The sequence below is a fragment of the Perca fluviatilis genome, chromosome 2 (genome assembly GCF_010015445.1).
Source record: "Perca fluviatilis chromosome 2, GENO_Pfluv_1.0, whole genome shotgun sequence".
Taxonomy (NCBI): Eukaryota; Metazoa; Chordata; class Actinopteri; order Perciformes; family Percidae; genus Perca; species Perca fluviatilis.
In genome coordinates, this window is record NC_053113.1 from 33,397,713 (window position 1) to 33,421,566 (window position 23,854).

At 44.0% G+C, this 23,854-nt stretch overlaps 1 protein-coding gene across 4 annotated transcripts in view; it reads right to left on the reverse strand.

Annotated features, from left to right (window-relative positions):
* schip1 (schwannomin interacting protein 1) overlaps window positions 1-23,854 on the reverse strand; it is a 240,002-nt gene that overhangs the window by 25,827 nt on the left and 190,321 nt on the right. The window contains exons 1-2 of one of the 4 annotated variants that reach the window (XM_039824760.1): window positions 18,019-18,572; window positions 14,270-15,043 (exon numbers count right to left, since the gene is read on the reverse strand). In XM_039824760.1, coding sequence (XP_039680694.1) covers window positions 14,270-15,043; window positions 18,019-18,027 — 783 coding nt within the window. In that variant the 5' untranslated portion in view covers window positions 18,028-18,572. Of the gene's footprint in view, window positions 1-780; window positions 1,148-14,269; window positions 15,044-16,927; window positions 17,367-18,018; window positions 18,573-23,854 lie in introns of those variants that run through there. The other 3 variants (XM_039824751.1, XM_039824741.1, XM_039824788.1) reach the window with 3 other exon arrangements.

The following is a 23,854-nucleotide window of genomic DNA, read 5'->3' on the forward strand; positions in this document are numbered from 1 at the left end:
CCCCCCCCCCCAACCCCCACACCCCCAGCATATTCAGCTCATCTCTTTTGCCTTTCATCTACCTCTCTGCTTGTTCCCACTTTCCATCTCCACTGCATTGCAGACTTTCTTCCCAAGCAGAGCTGGTTATAGAGAAGCAGATGTGATGCACTTGCTTTCCTTTAATCATAACTCCTTCACTCCTCCCAATTCCTGGTTAGATAAAGTGGGACACTGCTGTCACATGTCTCAGACCCACTAATAAACATGCACACACACATATACACAACCCCCCAAGCAAGTATTCACATTTAAATTCTCCTTTTCACTTTGTTGTGTGCACCATACACTCTCCTACATGAAACTAACAGCACAGAATACATTTGCACACACACAGAGTTCAGTCATGACACGATAAACTTGCAGTTACATGCGTACCTCATGCCTCCTTGACATGAATTGATGAGGCTGGATGATGAGGATGTGAAGGGGAGGTAAGACATTATTCCCTTGAGTCAAGTGCTCTCTTAGCAACCAGCCAGCCATCAGATTCACAACACAATCACGTAACCACAAAAGACAGAGAAATACTCCTACACATCAGCAACAGCAATGTCCTACTTTCAACGTGAGATTCAAGGATTTACAATAAACTGAACTGAGGAGATAAAACATGATATTTGTACAATCAGCTAACAACAACAAAATGGACCTCAGCTTGTGTCTGTGTCTGTCGAAGTGGCAAAGAAATTGGCAATTAAATGAAACTAATGTGATGTGTCATGTTGCTCTGAGAACTACCTGGTAAGAACAGTTTTCCTGGTGGACCATCCTTCACAGCATCCTAAAGCAGAGTTGGCTGAGCTGGGAGAACAGGAGCGGGACTGGGATAAGATTCCCAGCCCTGCAGTAGTATTCCGGCGGAGAGGAGGGAGGAGGAGAGGATCCCACTCAGGCCTCGATCAAAAAGATCAATTCTGCTGCTTGCCTCTCCTTCAGTTCAGTTTTCACCCTCTGCTATGCTTTTCTATCTCTGTGTTCTGATTGTTTTCTGGTCTGTCTGTTTGCTAAGAGAGAAGGACAGGGTCTGATCGCTGCTTCCCCAAAGCTGAAAGAGGGAGGGGAGGGAGAGACTGGAGGAGGGGTGTGAGAACGGGAGAGAGAGAGAGAAAAAGAGGGAGGGAGAGGAGCAGTGAGAAGCAGAGTACACTCCCGGTCGCCTTTCTCTCTCTCTGGTTCGGACTGGAAAGGGGGAGGAGCTGTTGGTCTGAGTGTATGCAGACTCGGCCAGTGGAAAAGGGGATGGTGGAAGAGGGAGGGAGGGAGAGGTTGGCGTGGGTCAGGGTCGGAATGTCATTCTGCTGGTTCATATGGAGTCATGCCAGGCAGAGAGACACAGAGAGAGAGGAAGAGAAGGGCAGAGGAGTGACTTTTTTCCTTTACCTCTGGCTCAATCCCTATATGAGCTGCATGAATTAAAGATAGGATGCTGCAATGCTCAAACTTCAACAGAGTCAGGGATCAAAGTGTTAGAAAATGTCAAGTACCAAAATCTGGCATTTGATGTCAGGTCAGATTGTTATGGCTGCTTATTCTCAATTTAATTGAACATTTAGCCAGTTTCAACACTTTTATGTGGGCAATGATGCGTCGCTCACTGATGTGTGAGTTTGTTTTTATCTTTGCCTCACTGTGTAAAGGTATACATAGTACATGGGTTTTGCATGTACATCTTCCCCTCATTCTCTGTTTGCCTCTTTGTAGGATTATAATCCCATAGTGGCAGATGGCCGGTTTATAATCCACACACAGGCCAACCTACTCAGATAATCTTTTCCTTCTCAATCTCTTCATTCATTCCTCTATCCTGGCCCCTTTGCATTACTGTTATAAATCCCTCTCTTTGTTTTCTGATTTGTCTTTTCTTTTTGATCTCAATGAGATGTAAACAGGTGTCCTGCTTATTGTGATTTTTGCATTGGGGCACCATCGCATAATATTATTATTTGCAATTAACTGATTGATCATTTAGTCAAGTCAAGTCAATTTTATTGATATAGCCTTAAATTACAACCAAGACTAACTGGTAAACCAGCTGATCATTTCAGCACTAATCCACCTTTCATTGTTCATTTTTAAAGATATTTTTGTGGGGGGCATTTTAGGCCTCTATTCATATGGGACAGCTGAAGACATGAAAGGGGAGAGAGAGAAAGAGAGAGAGAGAGAGAGAGAGAGAGAGAGAGAGAGGGGGAATGACATGCAGCAAAGGGCCGCAGAGCGAAGTGGAACCCGTGGCCGCTGCGCCGTGGAGTAAACCTCTATATATGGGCACCTGCTCTACCAACTGAGCGCCCTGTGTTCAAACCTTTTTAAGGGCAATGAATTTTTAGGTCTAAAAATCTAAATAAAGAAGTCAAATATATATGTATATGTATAAAGTCACAGTATAGTATGTCCGAAAAGTTTTTAAAAAGTCATAAATTGTCGAAAAGTGGAACCCGTGGCTGCTGCGTCGTGGAGTAAACCTCTATATATGGGCGTGCGCTCTACCAGGTGAGCTACCCAGGGGCCTCAGCATTTATTTTCTTACGCTGTCAACACTCCTGTGAAAGTGGTGGAACAGCTTTGCACAAGAATGTGGGGAGCGTGGCATCCTGATGCAATTAAATCATACATCTATTTCAGCTTTCCTTTTCATCTTTTTTTTTGGCAAAGTAGCTAGCTACACACACCTCCTGTTATCTCATCCCTCCCCTCAGGCCAGATCTCTCTATCCGATATTGATCTCTGTTGGGTGACGCTGCTTTTCCCAATAAGACCACTCTTGGGTTTAATGACTTGGAAGTGGATCGATGAGCTCTCTGCTGTGATCTCTCTGCTGAACATCACTGGCTCGGGTTTGGCCTTCTGCGTGGTGCCCATCTGGGGCAAACTGGAACAGTGCCCATCCCGTGACGCTAACCTTGGATATAATTATCTGTGCATGACATTGGCCAGTGATGAACTTGTTTTTCTTACTGTGAAAGCTACTAATTGTGCCTCGTAAAAGCTTATGCTGAGTTTACAGTCATACAGTAAGTAGGGGAAAAACAGTGAAGCCAAGCGAGAAATAGCAGGGAGATTAAAAAAAGTGGCTGGTGAAGGGAGTCATACATATAGCAAGTCAAGGGATCCTGAATTTTCTCTCAATGTGTATATGTTGCTGTCTTTCTGCTGGATATGTTACGTTTCAGTATGTGTTTGCTTATACATTAGCCATTAGACGCCCTCTAGTCATCGGCAAGTGCTTGAAGAAAATTAAGATCTCAAGGCAAGTCAAAAATCTGGTGACTTAAAGTGGAGTTCTGTTGGACGACACAGCAGAATCACATGTGAATCAACCTGCTGATTTCAGTAACCTAATAAGGAGATTCTTAAATGTGTTTCCAAGTATAAACTGAGTTTCTCTTAAGATGTTAGAACGCGTCAGAAAAAGTGCTTTTTTGGATCATCCAACATTGTCTAACCCCCCCCCCCCTCCCCCGTCCACACCTTACTTGTAGCTTACCAAAACCGGCAATCCTTAAGATCTTTAGATGCATTAAAGCCTGATGCCTCACCCTTTTGAATACAGATGCATAGTACTGACTTGTCTTTTTGATGCACTAAGGCAGGTGCACACTTTCACACATACACAGGAGCAAAACAAACTTTTGCCATGCCTTGATAAAAGAAGCCGCAGCAACCCCTTTTCTCTCCTCTATCACCATGGCAGCAGTCATTGCGTTGACACCCCCGCCGCTGACCTTCACACGGTTGTCAAGGTTACAATCTGAGTCACAGAACAGGTGAAGACCAAGACAGAACCTCTTTATTCAGGCTAGAAAAGAAAATCTCTGACACGACCCTGACTGTATAGTGTGTAGCTCCTGATGAAAAGATGATATGAGTATTAGCCATCTCAAATAGCATAACATTTTATTTTATGATGTAAGTGGCACAAAGAAGATTCAAAACAAAGATTATTAACTGGAGACAAACAGTAGTTTAGCCTCCCACACACTGGCACCATTAGGAGTGCGTTTGTCTGGGTGGTGTAAATCTATAAACTAAAAGACAAGTGTCTTTCGGCTAAAATATAGCTGGAGGCTGATTCTAATGCCAAACTTTGACAGCATATGTAATTTATTCCTGCACAGAGCAGTTGTGTGAGTCACTCTTGCTGTGAGGGTGTGCTGTAGTGTACACCGAGCACTGGAGCGGCTCATCTCATCCTCGTTTTCCTCCTCTCACCCTGCATATCAAAACACCACTCATGTGGGACGCTGTGTGTTTAACTCTGCTGCGTGGGCATATTTATAGTGGCAAACAGAAATAATGAATGCCTAATCATAAGTCACTGATAACACAGTCGATAACATGGTGGATCACTCCGCTATTAGTGGGATACAGAGAGAGTTGGAAATGATACTGTAGGTGGTAAATTCCTCGTAACACTCTGTACAGCTCAAGGAAAAAAAAAACACACGATTCTCAGTCATGCTGTGACGCCTCCTCCCTTTCTCTGACAAACAGCTTGCCCTCTCTTCTTTTTAGCCTCCTTGTCATCCCTCCCTCCGTCCTTTCTCTCCGGCCTTTCAGTGTAACTACATTTGCTTTCTTTTCACCACGTTTCTCCATCTTCCTCCTCCTTGCCTCTCTTTTTTTTCTGCCTCGCTCTCCTTCTCAGCAGGGAGAACGGGAGCACAGATGCTTTTAGCGAGCTGACATTTTGTGCCAGTGTAAAAACATTGCATAGCAAAGCAGGTTGGCTCAGTGTGAGGGCCAGAATCTGGCGGTAATGAGCTCGCTCTGACAGGGAGGAACTGATGTGGAAGGCCAGGGAGTGCATTTGTGTGTGTGTGTGTGTGTGTGTGTGCTCAGTCAGCCACCAGAGGTTGTTTTAATGAGGACTGTATGTCTACAGTCGGGTAGACTGAGCATGCTGTGACCACCAGGCTTTCATTAATATTTGTTTCATATTTTTAATGCATCACAACAAATGAGTAAATGACTAACTGACCACCAATTACACTTTTGCAATGACAAAGCTCATTATGAAGCAGGAGTAGTGAATAATAAGTAGCAGACATTGTGTTTTTACATGCTTCTTGTTGTCTTGAATATTGGGGAAAACAAAAAGGGAATGTGGAAAAAAATAACTTTAGTCTGGAGCTGAAGTGATATATCGATTACACTCTAGTTTATATGATTAGTCCATTATTCAATTAGTTGATCAACATTTTTTTAAATAAATTCTTTTTATAAAAAAGCAAACATTCTCTATAATTATTCCAGCTCTCAAATATATTAATATAATATATATAAATACAAGATTTGCTGCTTTTATTTGTTAACATATCATTTTAAACAGAATATTTTTTGGCTTTGAACTGTTGGTTCGACTTAATAAAATATTGTGATTGTAAAATATTTAGATGTTTTTCTATTTTCTGACAAGTTACAGACCAAAATCATTAAATAATCAAGAACCTTGTTGGCAAATTAGTCAAAGATAAGTGATAATTTCCTGCCTTTGTTGTTATGTAATAGTTCATTGTTTGTATTTTGGACAAAGCACTATGAAGATGTCATCTCAGGCTTAAGGAAATTGAAACTAATTGAAAAAAAAAAACTATTTTCTGACATTTCACAGACTTAGCGACTAACTGATCAAGAAACTAGTCATTAGCTGCAGCCCTGGAATGATTATTCTTGTGTTATGAGTATGTGAGGAGATAAAAGTGTTCTGTTCTCTACAGCAACAGATGAAGCTCTCTGCATGACCTGGCACAAAGTCCCTCTCTTTCTGCCTCTCTCTGTGTCTCGCACGCACGCACGCACACACACACACACACACACACACACACACACACACACACACACACACACACACACACACACACACACACACACACACACACACACACACACACACACACACACACACAGCTTAGCTAACACAGTCAGAAACACAGAGACAAATATACCCTAGGTTTGTTGGGGTCTGTGTGTGTGTGCAGACGTGAGTTAAACATATCTTGTATTTTTAGCTTGGTATAAACACACCAAGTTCACAACCCACTTCTCTACCTCAACGCACACACGCACACGCACGCACACACGCACACACACACACACACACTTACAGCTTAGCTAACACAGTCAGAAACACAGAGACAAATATACCCTAGGTTTGTTGGGGTCTGTGTGTGTGTGAGACGTGAGTTAAACATATCTTGTATTTTTAGCTTGGTATAAACACACCAAGTTCACAACCCACTTCTCTACCTCACACACGCACACACACACACACACACACACGCGCACACACACGCACACACACACACACACACACACACACACACACACACACACACACACACACACACACACACACACACACACACACACACACACACACACACACACACACTATAATTAGTGGCAGAGAAGACTAGTGTTTCATGTTTCAGCTCCACCCCAGCCACTGTGTGTGTGTGTGTCTGACTCAACCCTTTATACCTCCCAAAAAGAGACAGGAGAGCTGATGGATAGGAGTTTAAAATCCTTCACCGCTTGGAAAACATAAACCCTTTTTTTTCTCTTACTCAATAAACCTTGTTTTTATCTCCTTCGGCCCCGCTCTTTCTTATAAAGCCGCCCTGCGTGCGTGTGTGTGTATTCAGCTCCGGTCCGTAGTGACTGTGCAGTATGAGGACAGACACGAAGCTATAACATTAGAGGCCGTCCCCTAACTGCTACATAAATCCCCATTTCCTCCACAGCACGCTCTGCCACTCACAGCCTGCGCCCCTCTTTGATAGTTTTCATAGGGTGGAGAGGGGGAACGAGGCGGAGGGGAGAAAATGGTCTCCTGCTGTATTTTGGCTGTGTGAGAACATTAGGCAATAATACTTCCTGACAGCTTGAGGAAGAGGACAATTAGCAGGGAACAGGAGTGGGGACGGTATAGTAAAGGACAGGGGGATGTCTGGAAGAAGGAAAGAAAAGAAGAAGGTGGAGATTTGTAACTGTGTAGAAAAATGAGTCTGAGACTTGGTATGAGCCTAAAGGCCGGGACACACAGGGCCGATAATCGGCCGTTGGACAGTCTGGCGAAGTCAGTGACTCGAATCTGTTCGGTGTGTCCCGTGCCGTCGTCCGTCTGAGGGGCTGTCGGCGTTCATTTCGGCCGACCTGACGTGTTCAGTCGGAGACAGGGCAGTCGGGACTCACCCGGAAATGGCGAGCGGAATGAGCGTGACTAGAGTCTCTCAAAATCTAATGAAAATCTTTTAAACTGACCTTTGTTGAGCTGAAATGAAGACAGATTCAGCAACTGCATGGCCTATTTCTCGCTTCAAATGCTTTCAGAAACATGTTTCAGTGAACTATTTTAGTACAATATGAGATCGTATTCCGAACGAGCCGCCATGACAGTCTGGCTTTGAATTTCCAGAGAAAACAAACCCATGTGACGCGTTCGTCCAATCAGCTGCCGGTTTTCATTTCTTGGGCAACAATACAGAGTAGCGCCGCCTGCTGCTATGGAGACGTATTACGTTTCTCAAGTCGGTGTCGCCTCAGTGGGTCCCGAGGCAGTTTTATGGACCTCGGGGACCCGACTGATCATCTCGACTGGCTTTTCTGTCGACGGTTGGCCGTCTGGCTGGCTGGTGTGTCCCGGCCTTAAGCTGACTTCCGTGCCAGATAGGATATATAACACATGCTGAAGAGCGGGTTGACTCTCAGACCTTGGTGAATAATGGTTTGAATGAATCAGAGAAAGGGTGTGTTTATGAGTTCTTCTGTATCAAGCAAGATGATCAACCAGACAAACAGTGGAGGAATGTGTAGCTGCGGGCTACATCTTCCCACCCAAAACACTGTTATCTCCAATCAGAGCAGCACCTCTATCTGATGTGACCACAATGCAGTTGGGATGCCTTGGTGACATGATTTTGAATCATTCCACACAATAGAGTAGGTAAAATACTTAGTAACCTTCTACCTCAAGTGACCAAATAGGAAGCTTATCTATCTTTGTTAGTTCCTCCACACCTAATAGCGTCATTATTACTCATCAATACAAAGAGGTTTGTATGTTTTTGTTTGTTTGCGTGTGCAGACGAGGAGAGATTATCAGGCAGCTAATTAAACTGTACTTTGACACCAGATAAGAGCAGTTTATAGCGTCTATCCTGAGGTATGTCTTAGGTGTTTGTGTTTCCCTTGGTTACAGTTTGTATGTAGAACGTTTTGACAATACCCACCAGCCAGCAAGTTGACGTGAGCATGTACAGGTGCGTACAAACATGGTACAGCAGACTGACTTCCCTTTTCAACCACTGTTGAAAGCCGTGGCATTTATGCTGGGCTCCTCATTGACACTACTTTACATGTATATCTTTGCTACCAACAAGCAGACAGTTGGCCATCGGGCACATTTGGCTGATTAATAACGTTGAATCTCCAACGGTGAGAGAGCCAACTGACTGGCTGTTCAGCCTGTCAACAAACTGATATTACCCATGAGATGTCTGCCTTTTTTTCTTTCTTCCACAAGCAAAGGACCATAGACTGACAAGGCCAGTGCAAAACAAAGCTGTACAGTGCCAGCTGCACCTTCTTATCTGACTTATTCTCTATTTGTATTCCAAGTGTATACAACAAGACCCTCAAAATGGTCTTTAAGAAGTGTCTTAGGATGTGACAGCCTCCTTGTTTCCTCCGATCAGATGCACATGCAGATTGTATGTGCATGCAGTCGCCAGTCAGTCGTAATCTTTGTGGCGTGCAACTTTTAACAGAAGACCTGAGGTGACACGAGGCATCCAGAGGCAACACAAAGAACTTGACCAGTTGGCCCTTTGCTCGCTCTTTGAGCTTGACTTGGTGTGTCCCAAACTTTCTCTGCATCTCAAGGTAAGGGAGCATTCAAAACAGGTGTATAGCAGCACAAAGCTTTGCTTATTTAAAGCAGGATTCAAATACACCTGCACTGCATATTTGATGATATTCTTTCTTTGCCAGAAAGAAAACAAAATAGAGGACTACCAAGCAGCAACCCACATATGGTCAGGGTCCTGCCAGCGAGAACCTGCTCTTTGTTAAAGGGTCAGAAAATTACTGTAGTTCTGAGAAAAAGTCAGATGCATGGACAGATGTGCAGCTGGCTTTACTTTATGTTCCATTCTCGACATATTTAACTTTTCTGTTACATACTAACTCAAAAGACAACATGTCACAGCAGAGGAATGTAGTGCCAAGAGCTACAATTACATTAGGAAGCATTTGCCAAACAATTTGTTTAACTTTAAGTCTGAACTTATTAAACATTTGTCCTGGTTTGAATACAGCCTTTCATTTGTAATGTTGAAAATTTCCTTTTTTGCTTTACCTGAGTTAAGTGCCCGACTTGCTGTGAGGAATCCAAGGTTAAGCTGAGATGAAAAATACTCCACTGATAAACAAAAAAAGGAAAAGGAATAAAAACATCTACCAACAATGGCAGACTGTCAGGATACCATGAGAAGAAAAATCTATCCTTTGAATCAGTGGGGTTATCGTGTGCATGTGTGTGTGGACTAACAGGAGACAGAAAGCTGCCTAACTCTAAAGCAGAGGTGTTGCAGTGAGTGTGTAAGGAGTGTGTGTGTGTGTGTGTGTGTGTGTGTGTGAGCTGTGGTTTGCAGAGGGCTGGGCGTGTTTCGGCTGGTACCGGCACACATTCACACACGAGGAACAGTGGTTAAGCCAAGGGGGCTGAACAGACACCGGAGCCTCAAAAGGCGCTATCCACACCTGGCTAAAGCCCTGCCCCCACCTCTGAAGCCTCCTCCTACGAAGTTCCTACCCATGTATACGTTGACTGTCTACTCCTCCAACTTCCCTCCCTTTATTGCTCGCCACTGTCTTCATTCAAACCATACCTCTGACCCCATAAAACCTTTCTCACCTCGCTCTTATTCCACGTGTTCTTTTTAATCCCCTCTATCTGCTATTCTTCTAACTGCAGACTTGCATGCTTTGTTTCCCCATATAGGACCTAACTCCAATGTGAATAGTCATAGTTTGTGCTTATTTATATCCACTAGAACTGCACTGAGGACTTCTCAAACCCTACAATTTCCTACTTCTCCTACCTTCGCCTTCTCTCTCCCTCTACGTGGCACAGTCTGAGTACTGGGTGAAGGTTGTAGTTAGGTTGTTAGTGGAGGGCGGCGAGCACAGTTCAACTGTTGAACTTGAACATAATCACAGAGCACAGAGTGGAGAGAGACAGAGAAACCTCTCTCTGCCATTGATCTTTTCTTAAACCTCTCCCTGCTTTTTTCTCAATCTTTTATTTTCCACAACCCTTCAGTGCTTCTCGGTGGCAGAGCACTCCACATTTCTACAATTCGGTCTGGCTCTTGGCCTTTTTATGAGGTGTGCTTTCCTATAAAGTAGATGTTCATCGACCTGTTACTTCCTCTGATAACTGGAAGAACAGACAAATCATTACATCTGTCCTAACAGCACCTAGATTATACTGTACATTTAGAAGTTGTCCAACTTTTTGCAAAGCAGATATATGATTGATGATTCACAGATATAGGCCTATATGTGTGTGTGTGTGTGTGTGTGTGTGTGTGTGTGTGTGTGAGTGTGAGTGATAAAAGCTCTTCTCTACATTTTTTAAGTAGGAGTGGTGCTGCAGGTCTTAGCACAGGCCCTATCTTTCTAACCATGGTTTGCCCATGTTTTTTCTTTTAAAATTGTGCGAGGAAGTGTCGGTGTGTGCACTCTGAGATTGAAAAAGAAGTAGGCTGTAGGCATGGATTTACAGTAATACAACACAGGTACATTTCGGAGTATAGATTATCTATACATGTAGACTGACCCCATCTCTGCCTTTTTCACCTCAAGACTGGCTCGGAAGAATAATATTATTGTTTGCCTTTTAGGGGCGCGGAGCTAAATGGAGGGTTAGGGGTAGTGTTACCCCGAGTGTACTTGAGGTCCCTGTGGGCCCTCCCTGCCACGCGACGCCAGAGTTCATTAGAAACAAATTACAAACAGGTCAGCGTGCCCCTCATCCTCATGATTCCTCCGGACCCCACACCCACAGCTTGCAGGCAGACGCTGAAATTACAGCAGCCAGAAACCACACCCTAAATAAACACACCTGCACCAATATGACTGGTGAAAAAAAAGAAAAAAAGAAATAACAGCAGGATAAATGAAGGTTTTTATGGTACAGACTAGCTCCATTGTATTACAAAGTGATAATCTACAAAACGATCTACAGCACAAAGAAACATGCCACTGCATGGTGAAAAAACAATTCCACTCTACTGCTGTAGCTGTGTGTTTAAAATGTTGAATCTAAAGGAATAGTTGGCATGCTTGGCAAGAAAGTGAATAAGCTTGTTTTCCAAAATGTCAAACTATTCATTTAAATGTAGCTAAAAACCTAAATCTCCCCACGGGATAGTAAAAGTTTATCTTGATCATGAACTTTTCAAAGACCTGCAGACTCCACTGTACTATGATTCAACCCTGACTTCGACAAGACGGTGCAAATGGGACTGTTGCCATTAGACATGTGAACGGGACTGAGGTATGCAGGAAGAGGTCTATGTATCCTATCTGTCTGGTTAACAGCTCATTTGATCTGATCCATATTTGACCATTTTCTTATATACAAACACGTATGGTGTACTGTAGCTGCTGCATCTGACTGGAGATCAGGCTCCAGGCACTTTGCGACCGACTATTAGCTTTGAGCTTCACTGTGTCCCGTCTTTCTTAAAGCACAGATGCTTTTGAAGCTCTACTGAAGCATGAAAATCTCTGTCCCTCTGGACCCCAGCAACATCCCAGACAGACAGACCCCTCCATACATGAACACACGCATCATCTGGCTGGTGGGTCCCGCCTGGGTGGATGTCTAAATATTTAACAACATTTTAAAAGCACCAGCTCCCCTTTTCCTCCAGGGTGTCTGATAAGTCAAGCAAATTAAGAAAATTGGATAGCCCCTGACATAGAAAGACACCGGGGAAGTCTTGTGGGAATGTCTCAGTCGCTAAATTGACACTCAATTGCTTTTGATGCTCTTGTTAGCAGGTTAGCAGAGGGTCAATACGAGCATAGTCTCGTTAAAGGGGCGCTATGCAGTTTGGGCCATTTCTTCGCTGTTTCTTTGCTTCGCTTTTTGCTCGCAGGTTTCTTTATAGAGCGCTCCCCCTACAGCTTCGGAATAGATATTTGGTAGTTCCTATGTTTACTTGTGTCTGACTCTGTTTCCTCTTTCTCTGTTCCTCCGACAATGCTTTCCTAGCTTTCTGCTTCTTTTTAGCAGGCTCAGCCATGACGATAGTGTGAAAAACTCCATTGCTAACTTGTTAGCCGGTTCCTGAATGGGCGTATGTGTGCAGTGCCGTGAATTTGTTACATTGCGAGACCTGATATCACAGGCGCTAGGAGGAAGCGAGACGACCACCATTCAACTTGAAAAAAGTCCTATAACCATTCCAGTGACTCCGAAGCTGTTCAGTTAAGGTAAATTAAGCTAAAAAAAAACTGTATAGTTCCCCTTTAAGGAAGCTCACAAATAGGACTAAACCAACCAAAAGGTCAAATTACATGTCAGAAGTTCAGTGGATTGATATAAGCCATATGATGGGCATTCCTCTGAAGTAGAGCAGCACTTAAAAGATTTCAAGAGTGGGATTGTGCAGGATATGAGCTTGTGGGTCTCATCAATTCTGGTATATCTCTTCTGATCCCAGCTCAGGTGGGAATACACAGCTAATTCAAAATTTCTTATCTACTCAGGGCCATCAAAATCTGCTGCCCGGTATTTTCTGAGGATTTGCTTTTCCTTGTAATCGGAAAGACAGTTGGAAGCCGTGGCACTTTATCAGCTTCAGGACCAGGCTATCTCTATCAACCACACCAGGCCTGGTCTACACTACCTTCATGTACACACATGTGAGACATCACATGTGGTAAAGAGCATGTGTGGGAATGTGTGTGTGCACAAGATTGTGACTGCATGTGGAGACAAAGGCTCACTTTCAAGAGATTTTCTTCCAACCAGGTCAATAATATCACAGCCCACTGGCTATAGGGAGAGAGGGAGACAGAGAGACGGAGACAGAGCAGACTTTCCCTAGACTAAAGCGAGCCAGGAGGTGACCTTCTCGTTTAAGATGGACAGCAGGTAATGAACATTGACACAAACACATGAGCCATGTGACCCCGAACTGCCTGGTCCCAAAGATACCATCTTCCTGTCCTTTCCTCTCTCTTTACTTCCTTTCATCCCCCACTTATCACGCTGCATTCCTGGCGTGCCTCAGGGAGACAGAGGGGGCCTCCAGGATAGACAAACAAAGACACACAACACACACAACACACTAACAATGGCACTGGCTGCAGCCATTGTCTGTGTGCACTGAGAAAAAGGTCTTGGTGCTTGCATACCAAAAGAGAACACCAATCCCCCTTTCTCAAACACAAATATGTGTCCTTGCTTAGTTTTATTCAAGTGACACAAGAACTGCATGCGTCTGCGCTGAAACTGTGGCTGCTGTAAACAATTTTCTCCTGCTCCTCCCTAAACATTTTTAAAGCTACACCCTTTTGGACCCGACCCAAAGACCAACAAGAAACCGTAGATCTCTGAGACTGCAGTCTAGAAGACTGTGATTCAAACTGAGTGATGTCACGAGATTGCAAGTGAACCATAACAGCATTAAGCGCTGGAGCTGCTGGTGTGACATTAAAGGCCTGCAGCAGCTCTCTGCTGCTGTAAATGTCAATGCAACACTGACCTCTTCTGGTAGATACACCACATAGCCACAACAAAGGACAACCAGATTTTTTTTTTTAAACTAGGTTAAACAGATACAAGACTGTAAGGTCAGCAATACATATTTGCTTTGGTCATTATCTGTCCAAAGTCATCAAATAATAACAATTATTTGCTTGCACTGTTGGACAGAGATTCTCTGAATCAGTTTACGTAGCCCATGATTTCCATGATTGTCAGGTTTATAGCTTGGCCACATAGCTTAGCGCTACATTAGCCGACTAATCCCTCTTCCTTACTCCAGCTAACCAAACCTAATGTTTCCAGGGTCCATCTGTCACAGATAACTGCTGGATAACAGATGCCTACCAGAGCATGGGAAAACAATGTGTGAGATAACCCTTGACACACATAAGTAGAAAAACCCACAGGAAACCACAAGTAAAGTCCTTAGACACTTACAGAGGTGTAGTTGGTCTTGCCCATGTTGTGGTTTTGGTTGAGGTTCTGGTTCTCCTGCTCTCTGCACTGCAGTCCAGCCAGGTGTCTCTCCAGGGCTGCCCAGTCCATGGTGGGCAGAGGCTCCTCCTCTACACCCTGCTCCTCTTTGTGTCCCCCCATCCGTCCCCCAGTCCCTCCACTGCCTCCACTGCCTCCTACACCACCACCGCCAGTGCTGCGGCTCCCCCTGCCTTGAGTGGAACTGCGGTGGCGGGGCTTGGGAGTCCCTGTGCCCCCCTGTAGTGTATCGGGGGCGTGGAGCTGGTGGCTCCTGGGCAAAATCAGATTGCCGTTCTGTTTCAGTTCCTCTGGAACGGCTGCAATTGAGGTGGCAGTGTGTCCTCTGGGGGCCGGGAGGGGCGGGACGGTCTTCACATCCTGGAATTCTTCAGCGAGACTGCGACTGTTCACTGTCTTCCTGTAGCCTTCGCCAAGGCCGTCAACCCCCACAACGCCTCCTACGCCTTCTTCCTGAACAGGAGGCTGTGGAGAGGTGTAGTCCTCTCCATACTCGCTCTCCCACTCCTCTATCACCTTCTTCTTATACTCTTGGTAGTCCTCGTCCTCCTCATAGTCCTCTAAGGTGACCAGGTCCAGAGAGGGGGAGGATTTGTAGTCGTCCAACGTGGCCAGATCAAGAGAAGGGGAGCAAGGTGTAACCTTGTTGGAGTTGGACTCTGAGCTGGAGCGACTGGATGCATCACTCCCCAGGTCCATGCCATCCTCCCGGTAATCCTGCAACGACAAAGGAACAGAGAAAATGAGTGAACTATGGAGCGTGCACGTGCAAAGAACAAGAGTTTGAAATAGAGAGAAAGAAAAGAGGGGGAATAGGAAAGAGGAAAATGAAAAGAGAATTTAGGGAAGTGTGTAGACTTAGATTAGTCACACCAGTGTTGTGGTTTGAGACATGCAACCACAAAGCACTTCCTGTCCTGCGGGAAACTTCCTTTTTGCGCACAATTTTGTAGTCACTGTTTCTCTCAGACTTAACTGTACTGCTCCAGAGATTCCCGGTCTTAATACACTATCTGAACATACAATCCTCTGGTGAATGTGTACACGTGTGTGTGGGATTGTGCAACACTTGATACACACAGTGAAGGTGGAGTCCTTGTGGCTAGATGTGTCAGAGTAATATCCCACCACCCACTGCTACATCTGTACAGCACCACAGGCACAGAACATGGGTGTTTTGTGAGCGGGGAGAGTGAGTGACACTGACATGTCGATACACCAAGCTGAATGACACGGACAGATGAGTCCAGAGTTGTTGTCTAACCTTGACTGTGTCGCTCCCGTTGAGCCCCAATCACCGCCTGATTAGTTCACAGCTAATGAAAATGTCCGCGTAGTTTACAACCCTCCACAAATCTCCACCTGACCTGAGCCTTCTCTTGCGGTGTTATCAGTCTTTTTCTCCACAGGAGCACATTATCAGAGTGCATCAGCCCACCTTTAAAAGTAAATGAAAAGCAAGGAGCAGCAACATTTCTCTCAGGGCAAAGAGAAATTGACGACACATTCGTAAGTGTTCCACATTATGAGTTGCTCTGGAAAAGAAATGAATTATAAAGATTGATAATTACTGGTTTATACCATGAGGATTTATAGTTTTACACAAGACTCGAGAGGGAGAAACTGCAATACATACGGTATTACCCTCCTTATAATAAGCTTTCTTGAGTTATGGCTTCTTGACCACACCTGTGCAGACACTGGATGTTGACGTCAAAGCACAATGCAGAAAATATCTATGTTGGTCAAAGCAATGTGACTCAGCATTTTGGAAACTAGATACACAAATTGCTGATGCGGTGTAGAGACATAAGCCACTCTATGATGAGGAGCTTGCATTTCTCCATGAAGTGCTAATGGCTTACAGAGAATAGAAGTGAAGCTGCTGCAGGGTTAAAGATGGCACTAGCGGCACAAAAGCAGTATTTTGCCTTGCCATTAGATAGTTTACACTATCTAAATGCTATTTTTTTAAACTTAGTAACATATGGCATTGCCACTGAGACCTACAGGGTGTTCATGGGGAGAGTTACATTTCAGTATTATTTTACTCACTCATGTATAAGGCCAGCGAATATACGATTACTGTTTTGCTTGTTACTCAGTCTAGACAGTAATGACATGTCAAATCCCACATTCAGTTCCTAGGGATCATTTCCAACAATCTGCGGGTTCTTGACATTTTTTGGGAGCATTTTTAGGCCTTTATTTCCACATGACAGCTAAAGACATAGAGAGAGGGGGAATGACATGCAGCAAAGGGCCGCAGGTGGGAGTCGAACCCGCAGCCGCTGTATCGAGGAGTCTCCATATATGCGTGTGTGATCCTGCTCCACCAATTGAGCAAACCCAGCCGCGGGTTCTTGACATGAAACACTCCAGGAGCCCCTGTCTACCTCTGAAGGGGGAGGACTTGGGCACCAGCCTACTTATGACTTAATGCTCTGAAATCGCTTAGATCTGGTATTTTACAGTAAAATGACCCCGGTCACGACTATGTGAATTTGTAAAATGGAATGTTTAGGCTTAAACATGTATCATGGATCGTACAATACTATCAGATGTAGCCTATCAGTAGCCTACATCGGAGAACAACCTTACCGAGGCGCTCATCAAACGCGCTGTGTCACCGCACGGTCACCAGTCCCCGTGGTGTGTGAACCAGCCTGTCATCTTGACTCTGTCCCTTTATAAGTGATAGAAAACCCCGGATTAAGGAACCGGGTCGAGGTTTCTTCTCCAAATCAGGAAGACCGCTAAAATAGAAGCAGTGTATCCGAGCTGCGATTGCGTTTCAAATCTCGGTCACCGATCCTTTTCTTGAAGTGTTATCCCGGTTTGTGCAGCCTCCCAACAGCGCTTGGTTTCCAGATATTATCGTCAATACATATTGGTCACATGAGGTCGGTTAAAAGAATGTAATTATTTAAAGTGTGCGTGTATTAGAGAGAGAGAGAGAGAGAGAGAGAGAGAGAGAGAGAGAGAGAGAGAGGCGCTGCAACACGGCAGGCTGGAGCCGTAAAGCTGATCCGCTGTGGGATTAACCGAAGCGCAGGCAGACCATACAGGCTGGATTTGGCCACGAAATACATGCAAATTGACAGCTGCACCGATCCCCACCCCGCAGCCGGGCGGGTGTCTGAGGGGGGGGGGCGTCTAATTTATGTCAAAGACTACCCTCACAACTCTGCCCGTCGTTCTCTAGGTGGCTTGCATTGGGGTGCCATCGCATACGCCCAGTCTTTGCGTGCGTCGAGTACTCCAAGTGGCATTTCTCCACGCATTTCACAGTTGCATGATTACATCTGGCAACATATTATTTATTTCAAGAGGGGGCATTTGATCCAAAAAAAAAAATACACATTATTTAGGCAATATGCATTTGGATAATACGCGTGCGTTTATTCAATTTCTCATTCATTGGCTACTCATATGATGTAATGTTGCCAAAAAGTCCCAGGAGGAACATGATATCCCTCCCGGCAACAGCGGTGACAGAAACGCCCAATATCACTCTATCAATCGGAAGATGACACTACAGCTGAGACCAGACTGACCCCCCCTTCTCGATACACCATTAACGGCCAAAATGAAAGTCACCGTTGTGCATTAAGTCAACCGTACCCGGTGGGAAACGAGCTAAAAGTAGCCTGGATGCAACATCAGTGCCATTGAAAGGAGCCGATACTCACTGTCATCATCTTTGTAGCTTCCCCGTCGCGTCTCAAGACATTGTAAAGTGTAAATCCCAGCTGTTAGACAACGGCGATGGTGCTGACTTGTTTCACAGCAGCTTTATTTTAAGGGCGGGTGGTGGTGGTGGGGCTGGCTTCGCTGGAGAAATTACAGAGAGCCGGTGGACAATTCAGTACAGTCATCGCTCTGAGTGTATAGTCTGTCCACAGATGAGACAACCGGAGTCTTGAGTCCTGCCAGTTTGGACAAAATAACGCAGCCTAGATGCCTTAAAATCCCAGCAGGTCAACTCGGCTTCTTTCCTCTCCTCCCCGACACACACACGTACACACACACACACACAAACAGCGATGCCCAACCAACAGTCCAGCCTGCGCGCTCCCACGTCAGCTGGAAAATAAATAGGCTCTGAGTAAAGTGACTCCCCTTATGTTGTGGGCATGTTTCAGAGCTTTCACACAACCTGGCGGCTTTTATCAGTCAGTTATTAGGCAAAACAAGCATGCTGCTGCTCCACGGCTGGCACAGGTTTAGTGTCTGTGGAGGTTCTCTCTATATAAGCCGGCTCTCTGTCGCAGCCTGCAGCTCTGAGGAGAAAGTGACGACGACAGAACCCACTGACCTTGCACATATCAGAGAGAGAGAGAGAGAGAGAGAGAGAGAGAGCGCAGACTATCTAGGTGCATTATTGAACATTCTTCTGGTATTCTGAATTTAGAATATTTCCAGACCTACTTTTTATCACATGGATCCCTGTTGTTATATCTACTATTTGGCCTCACATATTTAAAACAAAGCCTGTAGTTTTCATTTTAAACAGAGTTTAGTGCTACACCTGTACAATCTAATGCAATCCAATGCAACAGCCCTGCAATAAACCCAGTCTTTGTGAGGGTTATAATGTTCAGTTGGGGTTGAGATTGTGTCACTCGTACTAAAAGTTGTGTAGACCCCACTGCAGGTATAGCCACAGAAACAGAAAGCAGCTTCCAAACAACTTAAAAAGTAAGTACAATCTAGACACAATGTTATATTAAAAATATCACTTTTTATCGTACAAAAATATAATGTTCTTCTATAAGATCAGCACAAAGGGCAAGTTGATGATCAAACGCCTAAACATCAAATATCAGACCCTGCCTGCTGGAAACTTCCATATTAGATTAACAGCTGTATGAATCTGGAGTTCATAGTTCATATGCTCACCAGGCAATTCACTTATTATATCTTTATCAATCATTTGTCAACAGGAGGCCAATATTGTTGAGGGCAATCTTGCACACATGCACACAGTTTGCTTTCTTTGAAGTTTGCATTTCCCTTCAGCGTCAAAGCCTTTGAAAACAATTTTGACATTTCATCCTTCCCCTAAGTGAATTGTTCCACCAAACAATGAACATATAAAGATGTCCATGATATGTCACATCAAAGCTCTCTGACACATGTCTTCATTACACCTGGAAGAGGAAGATGCCTTTTACTGTACTTTTGATTGAAGAGGTGGTCAAAGAAAGTTCACGGTGCAACACTCCAGGCACCACCTGCTTTCTTTTTCTCCAATCTACTAAGAAGGAGAGGTTTGGTGTCTGTCAAACTGTCATTCAATAGGATTTACCAATCACTGAGGGCAGAAACATGTGGAAAAACAGCCAGGTCTAGAAGACCCCAACAGTGCATGAGCTAAAGGTTAGCTTCAACACTACCGACATTCTGCCTTTCTAGCCGATACTTTCTAGAGTTTTATTATTAAGTTTGTCAGAATATCAGACCTCTCTAATTCAACCCAGTACACCAACCCTACAATTTACAGCCTTGGAAAATTACCATTATCAACTCATCTCGACACTTTGGTAAAAAACAAATATTATAAGCTTCACAAAGAATTGGTCAGAAGTCAGTTGGCAGAAAATTCATCACTTAATATTTTGATGATCCATTGATCGTTACAGCTCAGCTAATTCTTAAGCAGAAATGACAAGAGAGGTTTTGGCTCCAGCTGCTCAAATGTAAGGATTTGCTGTCTTAATTTGTCATAAACGATAGTTAATCAAATATCTTTGGGTTTTGTATTTAAAAAAAAAAAAAGGTACATAAAGGTCCCATGGCATGAGAATTTCACTTTATGAGGTTTTTTAACATCAATATGAGTTCCCCCAGCCTGCCTATGGTCCCCCAGTGGTTAGAAATAGCGATAGGTGTAAACCGAGCCCTGGGTATCCTGCTCTGCCTTTGAGAAAATGAAAGCTCAGATGGGCCGATCTGGAATCTTCTCCTTATGAGGTCATAAGGAGCAAGGTTACCTTCCCTTTCTCTGATTTGCCTGCCCAGATTATTTCCCCCCCCCTCCCCCCCCCAATGAGAAAGAGAGAGACATCATGGCTTGCAAAAAAGCGAAACATGACAGTTGGTCAAGGCCACACCCCCACCCTCCACCTTGACCCCCCCCTCTCTCCTCCTCAGTAGCTACAGACACAGAAATGGCACATACTAAGGAAAGCTCATTGTGGGACTGGCTCTAGTGGCTGTAATTTTGCACCAAGGCTGAATTTCGGGAAAGAGACTTCAGATACAGTATTAGGGGACCACTAAGGTCTATATCAAAGCATCCAAAAAGCAGCATGTCATAGGACCTTTAAAGTATTTACCTTGGGCTCTGAGAAGTTGACATTAAATCAATTAATCAAAAAATAGACGGCAGATTTTTTGCTAATATTGTAAATATGTATATGTCAATCTTATTTGCAATGCTCTTGCTGAATGAAAACACTGTAGTAGACATGAGTTAACACAAACACACACACACACACACACACACACACACACACACACACACACACACACACACACACACACACACACACACACACACACACACACACACACACACACACACAGATGGCAGCTGCAGTTTCAGAGCTGAAGAAGGGTTAATACCAACATAGCATGATATCTTCATGTTGCATTCTGTTTCCTCTTGCAACAGCTGGTAATTTACATATTAGGAAATGGAGATCAAGTTAAATGTTAGTGATGAACCAATCTCATCCAAAGCAGGAGTAAAGCGTACTCCAAAGCGTTTGTATAACAAGTGTTATGATTAAGAACTGGATCTGCGTCTCTCGAGTGGTAAGCCAAACATTTGGAAATACAAAAGCGCTGCGTTGGGCTTCAGTGATGTTGTGGATGGCCGGCCTAGAATTGTAGTTGTTTGAGAGATGGGAGTTGTCTGCAGATGTGCTGCGTTGATTGTATAATAGCAGCACAAAGGACAAACCAGTCCCTGTAATAAGTGAGCAGTACTTCAAAGACCCCAGGCTGAGCCTCTCCTTCCACTATAGGGACAGTACTAGTGGGGATCTCCCCAAAGAGGAGACAGCAGGAGTCTAACCTATTGCTACTACTCTCTCATTCCCCGCCGTCACTGCTTTTTAACTCTCTTATCAGCCCTTCCACTCCTCCCCTCTGCTTTTACTCCCCTATTCCCCAAACATTAATTCGATCATAGTGAAGCAAAGTGAAGAGTTGTAAGTTAACGGAATGCCTTCAAGGAGGATAAGCTACTTTTGGGGGTTTTGTCTCGGAGAGAATGTGAGGACTGTAAGTTAATATGCTCTCCAGGCAGTTAACTTATTATATCGTATTATCATTAACTTGTCAACAGGAGGCCAATATTGTCGAGGGCACTCTTGCACATACATAGGCACACACACAGCTTGCTTTCTTTGAAGTTTGCATTTCCCTTTAGCGTCAAAGCCTTTGAAAACAGTTTTGACATTTCATCCTTCCCCTACGTGAGTTGATATGTCACATCAAAGCTCTCTGACCTTTGTCTTCATCACACCTGGAAGAAGAAGATGACGTTTACTGTACTTATGATTGAGGAGGTGGTCAAAGAAAGTTCACCGTGCAACACTTTAGGCACCACAAGGTGGTGAAAGGTGCAGCATCCGTCAAACTGCCATTCAATGGGATTTACCAATCACCGAGGGGCAGAAACGTGGAAAAACAGCCAGGTCTAGATCTACAGTATCTGGGAAAGCTTTGCTCTATCTGCCTGCCTAACCAAGCTCCTAGTCCATCGACAGCAGCTATCTGACAGAATCACTGAAGGCCCATTACTGACAGTGAGATAAGGCCGGAGAAAAGAATGCCCCTCAGATAACACCAAAAAGTCAGGGAACATCTTCCTCTGCTTATATCAGTCTCACATGCGTTTAAAAAAACAGGGAGCTCTTGACAGTCGGTGAGAAATTGAAACTGTCTCTGCCTTGTCAGGAGCTCACCAACTCTAACGGAGAGACACCGAAAGTGACCTTGGAGGATTCTCCCTCTCACTTTTTCCCTCTCCCTCTCTCTTGTTAGGGGCCGAGGGGAAGCGCTCACCTTGAAATAAGACTCGGGCCGAACCAGATGACAGAAAATGAAGCGTCAGAAACATGACTGTGGTACAAGGCCGGACCTGCAGATGGGAAATGTCCTGCCTGGTTATGAGAGACACGGGGCAGCGAGAGGCCAGACAGGAGACTCAACACCAGGATCTCTCACCATGTCGTGTCTTTTTCAGATAAGGAAAAGTCATTCCTCGCTGTCATGAAGTAAATCATTATACTTCACAGCATACCTTTTTAATGTCCCCCTTTACTAAACACTTGTAACACTTAAATGACTCCTTAGCTTCTATACATACTCCTTATTACCTAAAGCCAAGAGGAGTCCTATGCTCTGAGAAACTGATGCCTAGGGTAACTGGAAAATTGTTAACATTTACCAACCTATTACTGTCTGAGAAACACTAGGGGTTTCTCTGCGTCTCTCTTGTTCAATCTTGTCTGTAGAGGATTTATATACTTGGCTAAGTTTTCCTGACAGTATTCTTACATAAATATATATTCTATAGAATCGCAGGGCTTAACTTGTTCAAAAGGCCAGTTTGAAGAAGTAATTTGGCCACCATGTACCACCAAACTCATTGTACTTAAACTAGTTTTCTACTGCTTATGTTAACTAGGAAATATACATTAAATTTACATTGAGAAATTTTCTGAGAAGTGCACACATAAGGCTTGTACATTTGATGAAGGTGACAAAATAAACCATAAAGCATTATTATTTTAACAAATATGGAAAGTTTTTATGTTTTATATGTTGTTAATGAGTTACTAATGTTTTGGGTCAATAAAATACTTATTTGGGATTTAGGAGGGGTAGTGCTGCTTAAAAGTACTGGGATTAAAAAAACAAACATTGTATTTAAAGAGCCCCTATAATTTTTTTTATAATCTTTTACTTTGTTATATAGTTGTTTGTGTGTGTAATAGATGTATAAAGAATAAAAAACACAACTTCACTCCAAATTAAGCTTTCTCTCCCACAGACAGCACTTTTTCTCAACTGCCTAAAATGGCTCGCCCACAATCCTGTTTTAAATTCCTCAATTAATGATGTCATTGATTGAGAAAGCTGCCCATAACTGCAATCACAACAGAGTGGGCCAGCTGACCAATCAGAGCAGACTGAGCTTTTCAGGAAGGCGGGCCAAGATCTCAGACAGACTGTTTTAGGCAAAAGAGCTGCAGCAATGGACAGTATGAGAAATATATCATGTTTTTGAAAATTTTTGAACAAGCATGTAAACCCATTCTAGTAGACCCCAAAAGTACAAATATGATGCTGAAAATGAGTATAATAGGGGCTCTTTAACCTACGAGCTGGGGTTTCTGAGACTCCAAACAGAAGTAATGTAATAATAATACATTTAATTTGCAGAGCGCTTTTTAAGGACTCAAAGTCGCTTTACAAGGTAAGGTAGAATGTGTGGAATGTGTCATTCAT